Source organism: Megalobrama amblycephala, linkage group LG10, assembly GCF_018812025.1.
Source record: "Megalobrama amblycephala isolate DHTTF-2021 linkage group LG10, ASM1881202v1, whole genome shotgun sequence".
Taxonomy (NCBI): domain Eukaryota; kingdom Metazoa; phylum Chordata; class Actinopteri; order Cypriniformes; family Xenocyprididae; genus Megalobrama; species Megalobrama amblycephala.
In genome coordinates, this window is record NC_063053.1 from 30,425,045 (window position 1) to 30,441,204 (window position 16,160).

The following is a 16,160-nucleotide window of genomic DNA, read 5'->3' on the forward strand; positions in this document are numbered from 1 at the left end:
TGATGATGAAGACGACGAACGATCGAACGTTCAAACGAACATGATAGAACGAACGAATGAACGTTCAAACAGAATGAACGATAGAACAAACTAGAACGAACGATAGATGTTCAACGAACAAAGATGAAGAACGAATGATCAAACAAATGAACGAATGAACATAGAATGAAATGATAGAACAAACTAGAACGAACGATAGATAGAACGAACAAATGATAGAACGAACGAATGTTAGACGACGATTGAACGATAGATAGAACGAACAGAATGAATGATAGAATGAACGATAGAACGAACGAAATGATACGAACAAGCGAACGATGAATCAAACGACAGATTGAAGAACGATCAAATGAACAATCAAACAGAATGAATGATAGAACAAACTAGAACGAACGATAGATAGAACGAACAAATGATAGAACGAACGATCAAGCGAATGTTCAAACGACAGATTGAAGAACGATCAAACATAGAATGAACAATAGAACAAACTAGAACGAACGATAGAACGAACAAATGATAGAACGAGTGATCAAGCGAATGTTCAAACGACAGATTGAAGAACGATCAAATGAACGTTCAAACAGAATGAATGATAGAATGAACAATAGAACAAACTAGAACGAACGATAGAACGAACAAATGATAGAACGAACGATCGAGCGAATGTTCAAACGACACATTGAAGAACGATTCGAATGAACGTTCAAACAGAATGAACGATAGAATGAAAGATAGAACTAGAACGAACAATAGATAGAACGAACAAATGATAGAACGAACGATCAAGCGAATGATCAAACGACAGATTGAAGAACGATCGAATGAACATTCAAACATAGAATGAACAATAGAACAAACTAGAACGAACGATAGAACGAACAAATGATAGAACGAACGATCGAGCGAATGTTCAAACGACACATTGAAGAACGATCGAATGAACGTTAAAACAGAATGAACGATAGAATGATAGAACAAACTAGAACGAACGATAGATAGAACGAACGTTCAAACGGATGTTCAAACGACAGATTGAAGAACGATCAAATGAACGTTCAAACATAGAATGAACAATAGAATGAATGATAGAACAAACTAGAACAAATGATGGATAGAACGAACAAATGATAGAACGAGTGATCAAGCGAATGTTCAAACGACAGATTGAAGAACGATCAAATGATAGAATGAACAAATGATAGAAGCAACGATAGAACAAATGAACAATAGAACAAACAAACTATAGAACAACCGTTATATAGAACAAACCAACGTTAGAACAAACAAAACTAGCGATAGAACGAACGATAGAATGAATGATCAAACGATAAAACGAACAAACTATGAAACGACAGAACAAATAAATGATATAATGATCAAATGATAGAAGGAACAATAGAACAAATGAACAATAGAACAAACGATAGAACAAATGAACGATAGAACGAACTATAGAACCAACGTTAGAACAAACAATAGAACAAGCGATAGAACGAACAAACTATAGAATGAAAAATAGATAGAACGAACAAATGATAGAACAAACGAATGATATAATGAATGATCAAACAATCAAACGATAGAAGGAACAAATGAACAATCAAACGATAGAACGAACGATACAACGATGAAATGATAGAACAATAGAACAAATGAACAATAGAAAGATCGAACAAACAATAAAACGATAACAAATGAATGATAGAACGATCAAACGATAGAATGAACGATCGAATGATAGATATAACAAATGAAAAAAAACGAACGCTTGATCAATCGATAGATAGAGGGTTGTGTGCCTACTGACAACACATCAATTCATTTCATCTGTCTTTATATGTCTTTCTATACAAAAATGATAGTCTATCCATCAGTTCATCAAAAAATAATGACTTCACTAACTGTCAATAAGTAAAAGAACAATGCCACCTAAATCTCACAAATAATTTAATACTATAATAAATAAAAATACAAATACAATAATAATAATAATAATAATAATAAATTATATTTATAACAATTACATTTATAACCGTAATAATAGTAATATAATATAAATTAAGAACAAAAAGTTAAGAAAAATATGCTATATAATATACTATACTACTAATATTTATTTAAAAAAAATATTCACTATTTTCATAAAGATGAATCACTTGTATTCCTCATTCGTAAGTCGCTTTGGATAAAAGCATCTGCTAAATGAATGAATGCAAGCTTAAAATTCTTGATTTCACATCTCGTAGGTCTATTTATTTAGAATAAATAGAATAAAAAAATGAATAAACAGAATAAAACATGCTAGTATATACGTTCACTGAGATAGAGCTGCAATATTAATTGGGCTGTTAAAAAAAAAAAAAAGATGACAACACTATATATACACACTTCTCTATCGCTGTGAACGATCTTAATTGTCAAATACCTTGGCTTTGATAAAGCTGTTTTGATTTTACAAAATGGATCCAAAGTGATGATTTAATTGAACTAATTTGTTCAGGTCTTCAATGCTGAATACGGTGTGAAACAGCAGATTTGTACATTACAGTAAAGAGTGAGCTCTCCACGTCCTTAGCCGCTCAGTGAAGAGTTTGAAGCTCCTTTTGATAATACTCTGCATCCCACTAGCTTAACAGGCGATGAACACCATTATGTGTGAGTGTGAGGTGAACGCACACATTGAACACATCTACACTGAACCCACACATGACTGTATGCCAGCCAGGGCAGTGCTGAGCGCTGGAGAACTTGGCAGAACATTAAACGAGAACATGCTCCGTGTATGTTCTGGCTTAGGGGCGAGTGCACTGTGATACGCAAGTGTGGGCTGGTGCTTTTCTGTCTCCTAATAAAACCATCTATTTACTGTGGGTGTATTACAGAGGTTTGTGCCCTTTCTGTTTACCCAAGCACACACACAAACGCCCTCCCACACACACCTGTAGCACAAGTAGCTGTTCTCCAACTCGATTCTGACTAATTGCGCAAATGTATGTCAGCTGAAGTTGGCAGCTGACTATGTGTAACGTAAACTGGCAGTCCCGTTGCCATGGCATGCGTGCCTGTGCTTTTCTACGTCCTGTGGCGCAGGAAGCCAGCAGCACAGCTTTGCACACCATTCCAAGCACTGATGAATATTTCAGTGTGCCGCCATCGGGAAGAAGAGAAATCTTTTTTTTTTTTCTGCTGGCGCTCCTCTGCTTCCTGTTTGATCTCTTGTAGCTTGTCACATGGTCCCAAAGTCCTCCAGTTTTGCTCATCATGTGGTGTCAGTGCCATCCATAATGGATAAAAGTAAGCCTTTTCACATTACTATTCATGCCTTTTCTCCTAGTGCAATCCAGTCGCAACGCATTATTATTTAAATCAGCTCAATGCCAACCTCCAACATACACAGACACGTAAACAGACGCACTCGGACTCGTTCACACACACGCAAGCACATGTAAACACACCAAAGTGGTCTCATTAGCAGGGGCGTCACTAAATCTTCAAGTGCTTAGCCCATTAGCACCATACCATAATGCAAAACTGTCTGCAAGTAAATAATATATAAGTACTGTTGCATTTTTTTGCTAGAAAAAAAGCATTATCAAGTAAAAAAAAGAAGAATGAAAGATACAATTATAATATAAAGATAATAATAATAAAAAAAATTAAATATATAACCTTGCTAATAATAATAATAATTAATAATAATAATAATAATAATACATTAAATAAAATACTATATTTATAAAAAAATATTAAAACAGTAATAATAATAGTAAAACATTTAAAATAATTAAATCTATACATTTAATAATAATAATAATAATAATAATAATAATAATAATTAGTAATGCAATAAATGCAATACATACTACAAAAATAGTTAATTTTTATTCATTCATTCATTTATAAATGACCATTATAACATTATTATAGTAATAATAGTAAAAATATCAATAAAAATAAAATAATTTAAATAAAATAATAATACTACACATACAACAAAAATAATAACAACAACAATAGCAGTAGTAGTTGTAGTAGTACAATAAATAAAATGCATAAAATTATTATAATAATGTTATTTAATGTAATATGTTAAAACATACATTCATACCTCAGTGCAAAGTGGTGACAAGGGTCAAAAGTTCAAATTTTCAAATATATATTAGGAATTTGGGTGCGTTCATTCTGCGATCTGATTAACTTTACTGGAACAGTTTCTAGTGGGTAAAAAACTTTTTCCGTGGGCAGACAGACAGATAGCAGCAGAAGTGCGAGGGGGCGGTGAAGTACAGCACTGGGACCTGCTCTGAAAAAGTTACCTGCTAGGTAGCAATTCATTTTCGATGAGAGGAACAGGCAGGCAGAGTGGGCACAATCCCAAGAAACTGCTGCGGTTGAGCCAAAAAGAAGCGGAGCGCAAGGCTGTGTGGTCACAACTCTGTGAGAAATGTTATTATATATTTAGAGCTATTCAGAAAACACCATTAATTTTGGACCAATTAAATTATGTGGTGGGCGGGGCTACCTAACATGACACTGCATGAATAGAAACCAGATAGTTCTAAAACCCTTTTTGTTTAATGTGTTCTCTTATTTAAGCATAAAAAACACAATTTTGTGAGGTTTATACTTAAAACAAGAAAAAAAAGACAATGTCAAAGAGGTATAGTATATATTTGCCAAGAGAGAACTATTCAAAATATATTTTCTGAAAACAAGTCTTATGCAGTTTTGCTTCTCAAGTAAACTGATCATATTTTAAGAATGTTTGAATACTGTTTTTAGAAGAAAATAACAATTAATAAAATGATTTTTTTTGTAGTGTGAGAACACTCTTGCTCTCTCTCTGATCTTCCATCTCATAATTAACATGAGCTCTTATCCCACGGGTGGTCAGATTCATTCCATTGTTATTTTAGTGCCTTTTATTGCTATATGCTTGAGTTATTACAGATATTGACATTCAGACATTATTAATTAAACTTCATCATCTGGATGGCAGGAGGGCTGACTCCTTTGACCCCTTCCACTAAGAAATCTATGACAAAGGCTTTCCAGCTTGCTTCCATGAACATTGATTCAGTCCGCACGTCTCAAATTTCCTGAATATATTATAAGAGATATTGTATTTGCTTAATCAGTGAGGAAGGCAGGTAACCGTAATGTGATCTCTTCCAATAACTCTGAACTATTAAAGGGATAGTTCACCCAAAAATGAAAATTCTGTTATCATTTACTCGAGTTGTTCTAAACCTGAATAATATATTCTTTTGTGTTTAGAAGAAGAAAGAAATTCATACAGGTTTGGAACAACTTGAGGGTGAGTAAATGATGACAGAATTTTAATTTCGGTGTGTCTATTTACACTAAGTGCAAATAGCGTCCCTTGTTGGCAAACGCTATTTACACTAGCTCCCCCCACCAATGTCTGGTTGGGCCAATTTCAAGTTTAAAAAAGACGTGCAGAATTCAACGTCTCCAGTGGTGCAGAAGTAGCACGTGAGGCTTGTAGTACGGCTTTTATTGCGATTGACACGGTTTCGAATCCGCCTTTTGCTGAGCTCGCTCTTCTGATCATAAAACACTCTATTAATGTACAAAAATACTTAGGTGCAAATAGTATCTGCCAATATAAAATATACCATCTAATTGCTATTTACACTTCTTGCAAAGAACTGATACTTTTACATGGTGTAAACAGAATCTATCGCTATTTTTACCTAGTGTAAACAGCATATCTCTAAAAAAAAATTCTGCTATTGTCATTTAGTGTAAATAGAATATATTGCTATTGTCACTTAGCGTAAACAGCATCTATCGCTAAGAAAATATGCTATTTTCACAGTGTATATAGCATCTAATTTCTATTTACACTTAAATAGTATTATTGCTATTTGCACAGTGTAAATAGCATCATATATATATATATATATATATATATATATATATATATATATATATATATATATATATATATATATAAATAAAACAAAAACAGGATGCTTTAAAAACATTAAAACAGAGAATATATTAAATATCACGTAGAGAATACTGATTTTCAGAGAATTTGTCTTGTTTTTAACAAAATTGAACGAGGTTTCTGCTTAAAACAATAAAAAGATAATATTTGAAAACAACATCTTACACAATTTGATTTGAGCAATTTTGTTTATTTTAATGTTTATTTATTTTCATATTTTTTTATTAAAAATCCTGATTCAGACAATTATTTTTGGAAAAAGAACATATCGCAAAATAACGGCATACTTTTTTTTCAATGTTTTCTGTTGGTTCCTGGGCAATATGTGCAGAAAAAAAGGCACCAAAACTGTTACATGCACATTGTCAATGCTGTAACCTCTTGGTTGGCTTCCGAAATAAATCCACGCAAATAAATGCTTACGCTTGTCGTGTGACACAGGCCAATGAGTTAAACTTGCTAGCAGCGAAAAATTCACTGCCGCAAAGATGGCAGCCGTGTATGACTGATAGTGGTGTGGAAAATGAGAGCTGCTAATTGGGTGAGAGTCTCTCGCCAGCAGAGGCTCGTCGTCGTCTAGAAGGCCAGTAATAATGACCCATGTCCCTCCTTTCCCCAAATAGCCTACAAGACTGCAGAGCGCCGCAGTCCTGCTCAACAAGTTACCCGGCTGCATGTGACTCGCCAAATATAACCCGAAACCTTACCACATCCCTGCTTGCCGGGAAGCTGTGCAGTCATCAAAGCAAAGTTATTTATAGGGCCAAATAGTGTCTTTTGCAACAAAACAACACACTTGACACTGATTTAAATGGCAGCCGGAAAAGAATTCATTCTAACTAAGTCTCGCAGCAAACTAACTCGCGTGGGCGGTAAACGCTAGCGCGATCCCTCGCGAGCGCAGAGATTTTAATGAATTCGTGGGGTGCCGACCACAAGATCATTAGAACACAGCGTCTGGATTCTAAACAGCTTTTTTCTGTAACACCAACCAATTAAAGAGGAATCATGTTGGTAGAAGCTGACATTATGTTCAGATTTTTGCACGAAAGGTCATAATGCTAGTGGCCTTTTAATCTCGCAGAAGATAGAGGTACAAAAACATAGTGCTTGTTTTCAGAGAAAAGTTTAATGAAATGTTTAACTGTCTGTAAAATGTGTATGGGTCATTGTGCCTCGAAAGTACCCTTCTTGTTTTGTTCTCTAAGTGAGACAGTACTATCTAGCAGCGACCTAAAAGAGACAGCATTCTCAGATGTCATTTACAGAACTGTACATTTTGCTTTAAAGGGAAAAATGAAAATTCTGGCATCATTTACACACCCTCATGTCATTCCAAACTTGTATGACTTACTTTCTTCTGCAGAACACAACAGATGTTTGACATGAGGGTAAATGATTAGTATCATGAGTAAACTATGTCAGATCTATCTCTTAAAGGAATAGTTCACCCAAATATGTAAATTATTCCATAATTTTCTAACCCTCAAGCCATTCTAGGTGTATATGACTTTCTTCTTTCAGCCAAACACAATCGGAGTTATATTAAATAATATCCTGGCTCTTCCCAGTTTTGTAATGGCAATTGTCCGAGTTTTTGAAGCTTCAAAAAGCTCATCCATCCATCATAAAAGTAATCCATACGATTCCAGTGGGTTAATAAATGCATTCTGAAGCAAATGATGGGCTTTTGTAAGAAAATATCCATATTTAAAATTAAACTTATGCTAGGCCTATGTCATACATCGCATACAGTCATTGCTGGTAGCCAGTGATTATAGTATACAAAGGGCCCTATCATACACCCGGTGCAATGCGGTGCAATTGTTTTTTGCGAGTTTCAGCCCGACGCAGTTATCATTTTCACATCCTGCTCCACGTTGTTTAAACAGCAAATGCATTTGCGCCCATTTGTGCGCCCATGGGTGTGCTGGTCTGAAAACGAGGTGTGTTCAGGTGCATTGTTGGCGCGTTGCTATTTTGAGGCAACTGAAACAGACTGCGCTATTGACCAACTGAAACCTGGTCTAAAGTCAATCGTGCAATATTTGTTTTGCGTGTTAGTAATATGCGCCTATATGCCGGTGCACATACACTCTGATTATTACACACACAGGGACGTGCAGCAGCGCACAAACATAACAAATATTAAAAATAAAAGGATTACAATGTAAAAGATTATTATAGAAAAATGCTTTGGTGGAATCCAGCTTTTCATTTTTGGGTGAACTATTCCTTTAAAGCTATATCTGTGAAATATCATCATTGAATTCCGGACAGACAGAAATACTGATTTAAAAAAAAAACGTCTACACAAATTTTAATTCGTGGTATAATCCATTTCCATAAAACAACATAAAAACAAAGTGAACTGTGGTCGCTTCACATGTCAGCCAAATGGCTCTTCCTGGTTCTTCTGGCTGGTCTCTGCTACACTGTGCACCAGATCCAGATCATATGCCAAATGTCTGGATATTCAAGACTAATAATAGCAGAGCTCAACAATAAGGATGGATCTGCTGGCCCGGGGCCGGTTTGACAGTGTTTCAGGCCAGATGGCAGAAATGTCACAAAATTTTACATTCATTGATCTTGTACAACAATTTTATGCCCTGCAAATTCGTAATGATTTCATTATAGTTTTCAAACAAAATTACGATAATGTTTTTTTCCCTTTTGTTACATATATCTGAGGAAAACAAGAAAAAATGTAGGGCGGGATTTCACTGGATTGTTGGATGGTTGTCATTTGCTATCGGTCGATCTCATGTGAGTGACACGTTATCCCGCCCTTGCGGCAGTAAACACATCATCAGAGAAAAGGAGAGAAGAGATGGTGCAGCAAAAGGGATTAAAGATTACAAGGGCACATGAATTTAAATAAAAAATGATGTGCACGGATAAAACATTTATAATAAATACTGCAATATTCCCTAAAAAAATAAGAATGGTCAATTTCATGGTGACTAATGAATTTATGTGGAGTTAGATAGCTGTATAACTCCTATCTTTCTAATTTCTAGAAAATTTTAAAATAAAATAAAATTTTGAATAAAATATATATTAATAATTTAACAAAAAGAACACATTTAAAAAAATTAAATATAAATATAAAATTAAAATAAATCCTTAGAGGTGCCCTAGAACTTCTTTTTAAAAGATGTAATATAAGTCTAAGGTGTCCCCTGAATGTGTCTGTGAAGTTTCAGCTCAAAATACACCATAGATTTTTTTTTATTCATTTTTTTAACTGCCTATTTTGGGGCATCATTAACTATGCACCGATATATAGGTTGCGGCCCCTTTAATTCTCGTGCTCCCCCTCCCCCGGAGCTCGCGCTTGCCTTGAACAGCATAAACACAGTTTACACAGCTAATATAACCCTCAAAATGGATCTTTACAAGATGTTCGTCATGCATGCTGCATGCATACATCGGATCATGTGAGTATAGTATTTATTTGGATGTATTACATTTGATTCTGAATGAGTTTGATAGTGCTCCATGGCTAAAGCTAACATTAGACACTGTTGGAGAGATTTATAAAGAATGAAGTTGTGTTTATGCATTATACAGACTGCAAGTGTTTAAAAATGAAAATAGCGACGACTCTCTTGTCTCCGTGAATACAGTAAGAAACGATGGTAACTTTAACCACATTTAACAGTACATTAGCAACATGCTAACGAAACATTTAGAAAGACAATTCACAAATATCACTAAAAATATCATGATATCATGGATCATGTCAGTTATTATTGCTCCATCTGCCATTTTTCGCTATTGTTCTTGCTTGCTTATCTAGTCTGATGATTCAGCTGTGCACATCCAGACATTCTGCCCTTGTGTAATGGCTTGATCATGGGCTGGCATATGCAAATATTGGGGTCATACATATTAATGATCCCGACTGTTACGTAACAGTCGGTGTTATGTTGAGATTCGCCTGTTCTTCGGAGGTCTTTTAAAAAAATGAGATTTATATAAGAAGGAGGAAACAATGGAGTTTGAAACTCAGTGTATGTCTTTTCCATGTACTGAACTCTTGTTGTTCAACTATGCCAATATAAATTCAATATTTAATTCTAGGGCACCTTTAATCCTTATTTCTTGCCCTGGATACATACACCAATTGTGGACTGAATACATACACCAATTGTGGAACAGGGAATTGTTCTGCCATTCCGAGTGGAAACATTCCCAACCAGTGTGGACAAAATCCAGATGTCTATGGCACGGTGCATCACTCAATCCATCACTGAACTGAAAATACCCAACAGTGTTATGATAACACTCCAGTGAACACCACTGCAGTGGATAATAAATATTCATTCATTCTGTTGAATAGCTTAATGCTGCGCTTACAGTCCCTGCGGCGGACCCAAGTATTCTCCTCCATCTAAGTGGCATGCATTTTTAATACTTTTTATCACATTCAAGGGAGTCGAGAAACAACTGTACGGCATTCAGGACCATTAACCACTCGAGGAGCCGAGATAACATTTGCGTTAACAGGTGTTAGCATGCCTCTAGTGAAATGGCTCAACGGCTTAGGTAATTCAAATAAGCGGAACATGCAACTGTAATTTGTTGCAGGCAGTCAAATTTCCCATAATGCTTTTCAGGCCGTGAGCAGAGCAACAATTTAACCCTTGACCGATGGCATTAAGAAAATCAAAGATAAAATCAATAATGAAACAGTATCATTTTCTCAATACATTCAAGCATGTCGAACCGTAAATCACCCTTGAGATTGCTTCCCGCTGGGGTTGGCCATACGTGCTCTCAGTCTATGATTGACCTTACAGTTGAATATTCAGAGTCATTCCCATGAGACCAGGCCCACACAGAGCTCTCCGATCTTTTTCTCCTTCCAGCTGCTGCCGGGTCACTCCCGAAGGCTCGTCTCGCTGACGGGTCGGTTACACAAACACATTTGCAACATGGATTCAGCCCACACAGGCAGCAACCTGCTTCGGTTTACTCACCCTTTTGCCCTCTTTTCCTGGTGCTCCTGGTTGACCGGGCAGGCCAGCATCTCCCTGGGGAAGATGGGTAAAGGATCAGGGTTCTAGTTCTCGAAGCATTGCAGGCTAGTCTGGATCTAGGCTTCCACCTGTCTGTGGTCATAATTGCCCTCAAAAACATGATTAGATCCAGAAGCAACATTGATGTGAATATGAGCAGAAGCAGCTGGCTCTGCCTAGACGGGTTTACATGTCGGTGCTTATTAAAGTGCTGAGAGACAGATGTTCAAATGGCATGTTCACAACTCATGGGTGAACTTCATTAAGGAAGGTAAAAAATAAATAAATAAAATTATTCAATTTATGAAAATGCTGTTGAAACGCTTACCTTTTCTCCAGGAACTCCTGGGGAACCCTGCAAAAAAATAAATAAATAAATAAATAAAAAATAAAGATTTTTAACATTCTGAGTATCTATATAACTAGAAGTTTGGTGTCAGTAAGATTTATGTTTTTTAAAGAAGTCTCTTATGTGCACCAAGCCTGCATTTATTTGATAAAAAGACTATTTTAAATATTACCTTTTAGATAGAAAAATAGATTTAAACAAGTAGAAGAGATCGAACATTTTTGAATAATGTTATGGTGATGTCATCGATTTGGGTTACATTTTCACTGTTGAACATTCTTATAATTAAAGTAAAATTATCTACAAAAAAATATATATTTAAGTCAATACATTCTAGTTGAATTAGCTACAGAGATATCTGAAGAAGCAGACTGACATTTCTAGTTGTGTTTAATTAAAAAAGGCAACAGGCTTTCACTATGAATCATCAAAAATTCCAGGAAAATGCAGAGAACGAAGGATATCAGTAGTGAGGGCTGCCTTACAAGCACTGTAATAAAATTCTCATGAAAAAAAAGTGTGCTGGCATTCAGTTTCAGAATACAAAAATGAAACATGTTTTTACCTGGTCTCCTTTTTGAGCTTGCTTTTCAATCTAAGAGAAAGCAGAAGGGAAATTATAACACGTTTCATCAAACAAAGACGGCAATTAACTTCAGCTGTTAATACTGTTAAAACAAAGGTCAGGACCTAAGATTTCTTTACACTACATGACCTACATGAAAGGACAAACCACATGACCATTCGCATGTATACAAGACACATACAGACGGCCTTTCAGATGCAGAGTGTGGTGTTATCTTTCAGCTGGCATCCTCGAAAATACTGACACATCTTAGAAACAGCTGCAAAAATAGCCATTCACTCCTAGTGTCTGGTGAAAGTCAAAGAACAAGAGCTTTAAAAGCTCCTAAAACTGTCAAAATGTAACAGGGGAGAGACGGCCTGTGACATTAGAGGCCGTAAATAAGAACGACAGATGTCTACGCTGGCAAGATCCGTAATAGAATATAAAATAACCTGAAACACTGATAAAATCAGAAATGTCAGCTATAAGCTATTTGTATATACATGAAGAATTTCAGCCACCAAAGCTTGTTAAAATGGCTTTGTACCACATGATTTACAACTTGACTACAAGAGGGAGTGGTGATGCGCGAGTGTGTTGTCGGCTTTCACGTTTGCATCCCTGGTATTCCAGCTTGTCCTCATAAAATGTAAAATTAGCATGAGTAAATAACTGTTATGTCCTGATACAGTTCCGTTGGGATTAGTTTGCTGTTTAGGTTACATAAAGGAGCAGAGCTGTATACTGTATCCTAATACACAAAGAACATCTATCCCGCTGTTGTTTTATGAGATGTAGCAGACGTGCCGAATTGTTAGCTCCCTATTTGAAGGACATGTCTAACCTCCAATGTGTGCTTGTTCGGGTCGACCCTGAGTGATCATGTGCTGGCAGTCCTTTGACTTTTATTTGTTTTAGTTGTGAAGATAAAGAAGGCGAATGGCATATAGTATTAAAATCTACATGGAACTTCTCTTAGAACACATTTTCAACACTGTTTGGGGTCGTAACTACTATATTGCATTTTAACGTCGTGATTTTAACAGCAAAAACACGTTCTGTTTGAACTGGACCTCACAAGGTCTAGAGACGTGTTTTTTAAAAAAGTTTAAAGGTCGGTTTCCACAGAACACGCTTTTGCTGTTAAAAAAGTGAGACGCAGGTCATTAGAAGGAAAAAAGCGCAAGGTCTAGAGACGTTTTTTTTTTTTTTTTTTTTTTTTTTTTTTTTTTTAAGTTGAGCGCTACGTTTTTAGAACGCTGTGTCATTTGCGAGAGGCTGCAGAAGATGTGAGACGCAGTGTTGGGGAAACATACTTTTAAAAGTAATGCATTACAATATTGCGTTACTCCTTAAAAGAAAGTAACTAATTGTGTTACTTAGCAGCTCAAACAAACCTTTCAGCGGTGCTGCCATTCTGGATAAAAGAAGAATAGGATAAAGGAGAAGGAAGTTCAACACTCTTATTTCTAAATCTAATCTAAAGTCATTTTTGCTTATTAGTATGGTTGAATTGGATCATTGAAGGTCAGCAGCAAAGACATTGGTTAAAGGTGCCCTAGAATATTGAATTTATATTGGCATACGGTAGTTAAATAACAAGAGTTCAGTACATGGAAAAGACATACATTGAGTTTCAAACCCCATTGCTTCCTCCTTCTTATATAAATCTCATTTGTTTAAAAGACTTCCGGAAAAAACGCGGATCTCAACATAACACCGACTGTTACGTAACAGTCGGGATCATTAATATGTATGACCCCAATATTTGCATATATGCCAGCCCATGTTCAAGGCATTAGACAAGGAAAGGCAGTATTAGCGTCTGGATCTGTGCACAGACAAGGTAAGCCAGCAAGAACAACAGCGAAAAATGGCAGATGGAGCATTAATAACTGACATGATCCATGATAGCATGATATTTTTAGTGATATTTGTAAATTGTCTTTCTAAATGTTTCATTAGCATGTTGCTAATGTACTGTTAAATGAGGTTAAAGTTACCATCGTTTCTTACTGTATTCACGGAGACAAGAGCCGTCGCTATTTTCATTTTTAAACATGTGCAGTCTGTATAATGCATAAACACAACTTCATTCTTTATAAATCTCTCCAACAGTGTAGCATTAGCCTTTAGCCACAGAGCATATAGCCTCAAACTCATACAGAATCAAATGTAAACATCAAAATAAATACTTTACTCACATAATTCGAAGCATGCATACAGCATGCATGATGAACATCTTGTAAAGATCCATTTGAGGGTTATATTAGCTGTGTGAACTTTGTAAATGCACTGTAATATAGTCGAGCGCTCGTGTGGCAGAGAGCACGCGATTTAAAGGGGCGGCGCTGCCAAAATCAGTGTATAGTTAATGATGCCCCAAAATAGGCAGTTAAAAAAATTTATTAAAAAAAATCTATGGGGTATTTTGAGCTGAAACTTCACAGACACATTCAGGAGACACCTTAGACTCTTATTACATCTTGTGAAAAAGCATTCTTGGGCACCTTTAATAAAGTGAGATTAAATACATAAAGTGTATTTGTGTCATTTAATATAGTTAATTATTACAGGTTTGCATAAAATTCTGCTAATGCATTTCACTGTTTTTATTCATTTTGAGGAATACTGAATGTTTTCGTGCAAGTGAGATGAGTAAATGTATGCTCTAGATTAGAACTACAATATCCATCATGCACACAACATCTCTACACTTTATTTCTCTCAACATGGGGACAGGAGAGCTGTTAGTCAATAAATGTGAAAAAGTAACTTGCATTACTTTCTTGAAAAAAGTAACAGATATTTTGAAAAAGTAATGCGTTACTTTACTAGTTACTTGGAAAAGTAATCTGATTACATAACTCAAGTTACTTGTAATGCATTACCCCTAACACTGATGTGAACGCAGAGGTTAAAGTCACCCGTCTAGCGTGTTTACATTAAAAATATTAGAAAAGTTGCGCAGTTGAATGGAAAAACGTGTTCTATGTGAGCAGCCCCGAACTTCTTTTAACTTGAGCGCCATGTTTTTAGAACGCTGTTCCATGCATGAGACGCAAGCACAAAGGTCAACCGTCCATCTAGCGCGATTAAATAGAAAAACAATGGAAATGCCACAGTGGAATGGAAAAACGCATTTTTTTGCAACAGCTTTAACGCATGTCTTTCAAAATAAAAGTCTCGCATCAGAAAAACATTTAGAATTAAGGTTTCTGTTGTTTCTTTGACTACACAGTCTGCGACCTACTCTTGCGAAAAAAAGTTTGGGGGTAACGCATTACGAGTAACTTGAGTTATGTATTCAGATTCGCATTTTTTGACTGACGCCTCTCCATGATGATTATTCTAAATTAGTTCTAGACTAAATCAAAATGGCAGCACCGCTAAAAGGTTTGTTTGAGCTGCGCCCTCTACTGTACAGGCGTGAATTTGCATTTCCTTCAGCCTGAGGCTTATTCATTTCACTTTTGGTGTGGAAGGGCCTTAACAATTGCCAAAATTAGAACCTTTTTGTTCTTATAAAAACAAACAAACAGCCCAGACCAGATGAGAAAAAGTAACGCAAAAGTAACATAACACATTACTTTCCATAGTATCGCAATTAGGGAGTAATGCAATATTGTAATGCATTACTTTTAAAAGTAACTTTCTCCAACACTGCTTGTGAACGCCTTTTGTCACGACCCACCGGTTGAGAAAAACTGCATCAGAAATCATTCTAATATGCAAATTTGGTGCTCAAATAAAATTTCTTATTATTATCAATGTTGAAAACGCTTGTGCTGCTTAATATTTTTTTGTGGAAACTGAGATCCATTTTTTCAAGATTCTTTGAATAGAAAGTTGAAAAGAACAGCATTTATTTGAAATAGAATTTTTTTGTAACATTGTAAAATGTCTTCGCTGTGACTTTTGATCAATATAAAGAGGCCATCCTGAATAGAAGTATTAATTTTGAAAAAGTTTAGGTTACATAAAGAGGCAGAGCTGTAGTATCCTAACACACAAAGAACATACATCCCGCTGTTGTTTTATGAGATGTAGCAGACGTGTATTGATGTATTTGACAGTAAAATAGTAAAAGAAAATAAACGTGGCAGTGATTTCGGGTATTGATTGGATCATGTAAATTGACAGTTACTTACCCGAATTTAACTAAAGTTGAGGTCAATAATAGTAATTGTCTCTCAGCTCTGAAATTTTGTTCACCTGTATTTCTTACTGTAT

General features: G+C 35.6%; 1 protein-coding gene across 4 annotated transcripts in view; it reads right to left on the reverse strand.

Moving 5' to 3' along the window:
• LOC125277342 (collagen alpha-1(XIX) chain) overlaps window positions 1-16,160 on the reverse strand; it is a 230,833-nt gene that overhangs the window by 143,017 nt on the left and 71,656 nt on the right. For all 4 annotated transcript variants that reach the window (XM_048205749.1, XM_048205748.1, XM_048205746.1 and 1 more), the window contains 3 exons: window positions 11,925-11,954; window positions 11,339-11,365; window positions 10,972-11,025 (listed from right to left, as the gene is read on the reverse strand). In XM_048205749.1, the coding sequence (XP_048061706.1) occupies window positions 10,972-11,025; window positions 11,339-11,365; window positions 11,925-11,954 (111 nt within the window). The remainder of the gene's footprint in view (window positions 1-10,971; window positions 11,026-11,338; window positions 11,366-11,924; window positions 11,955-16,160) is intronic.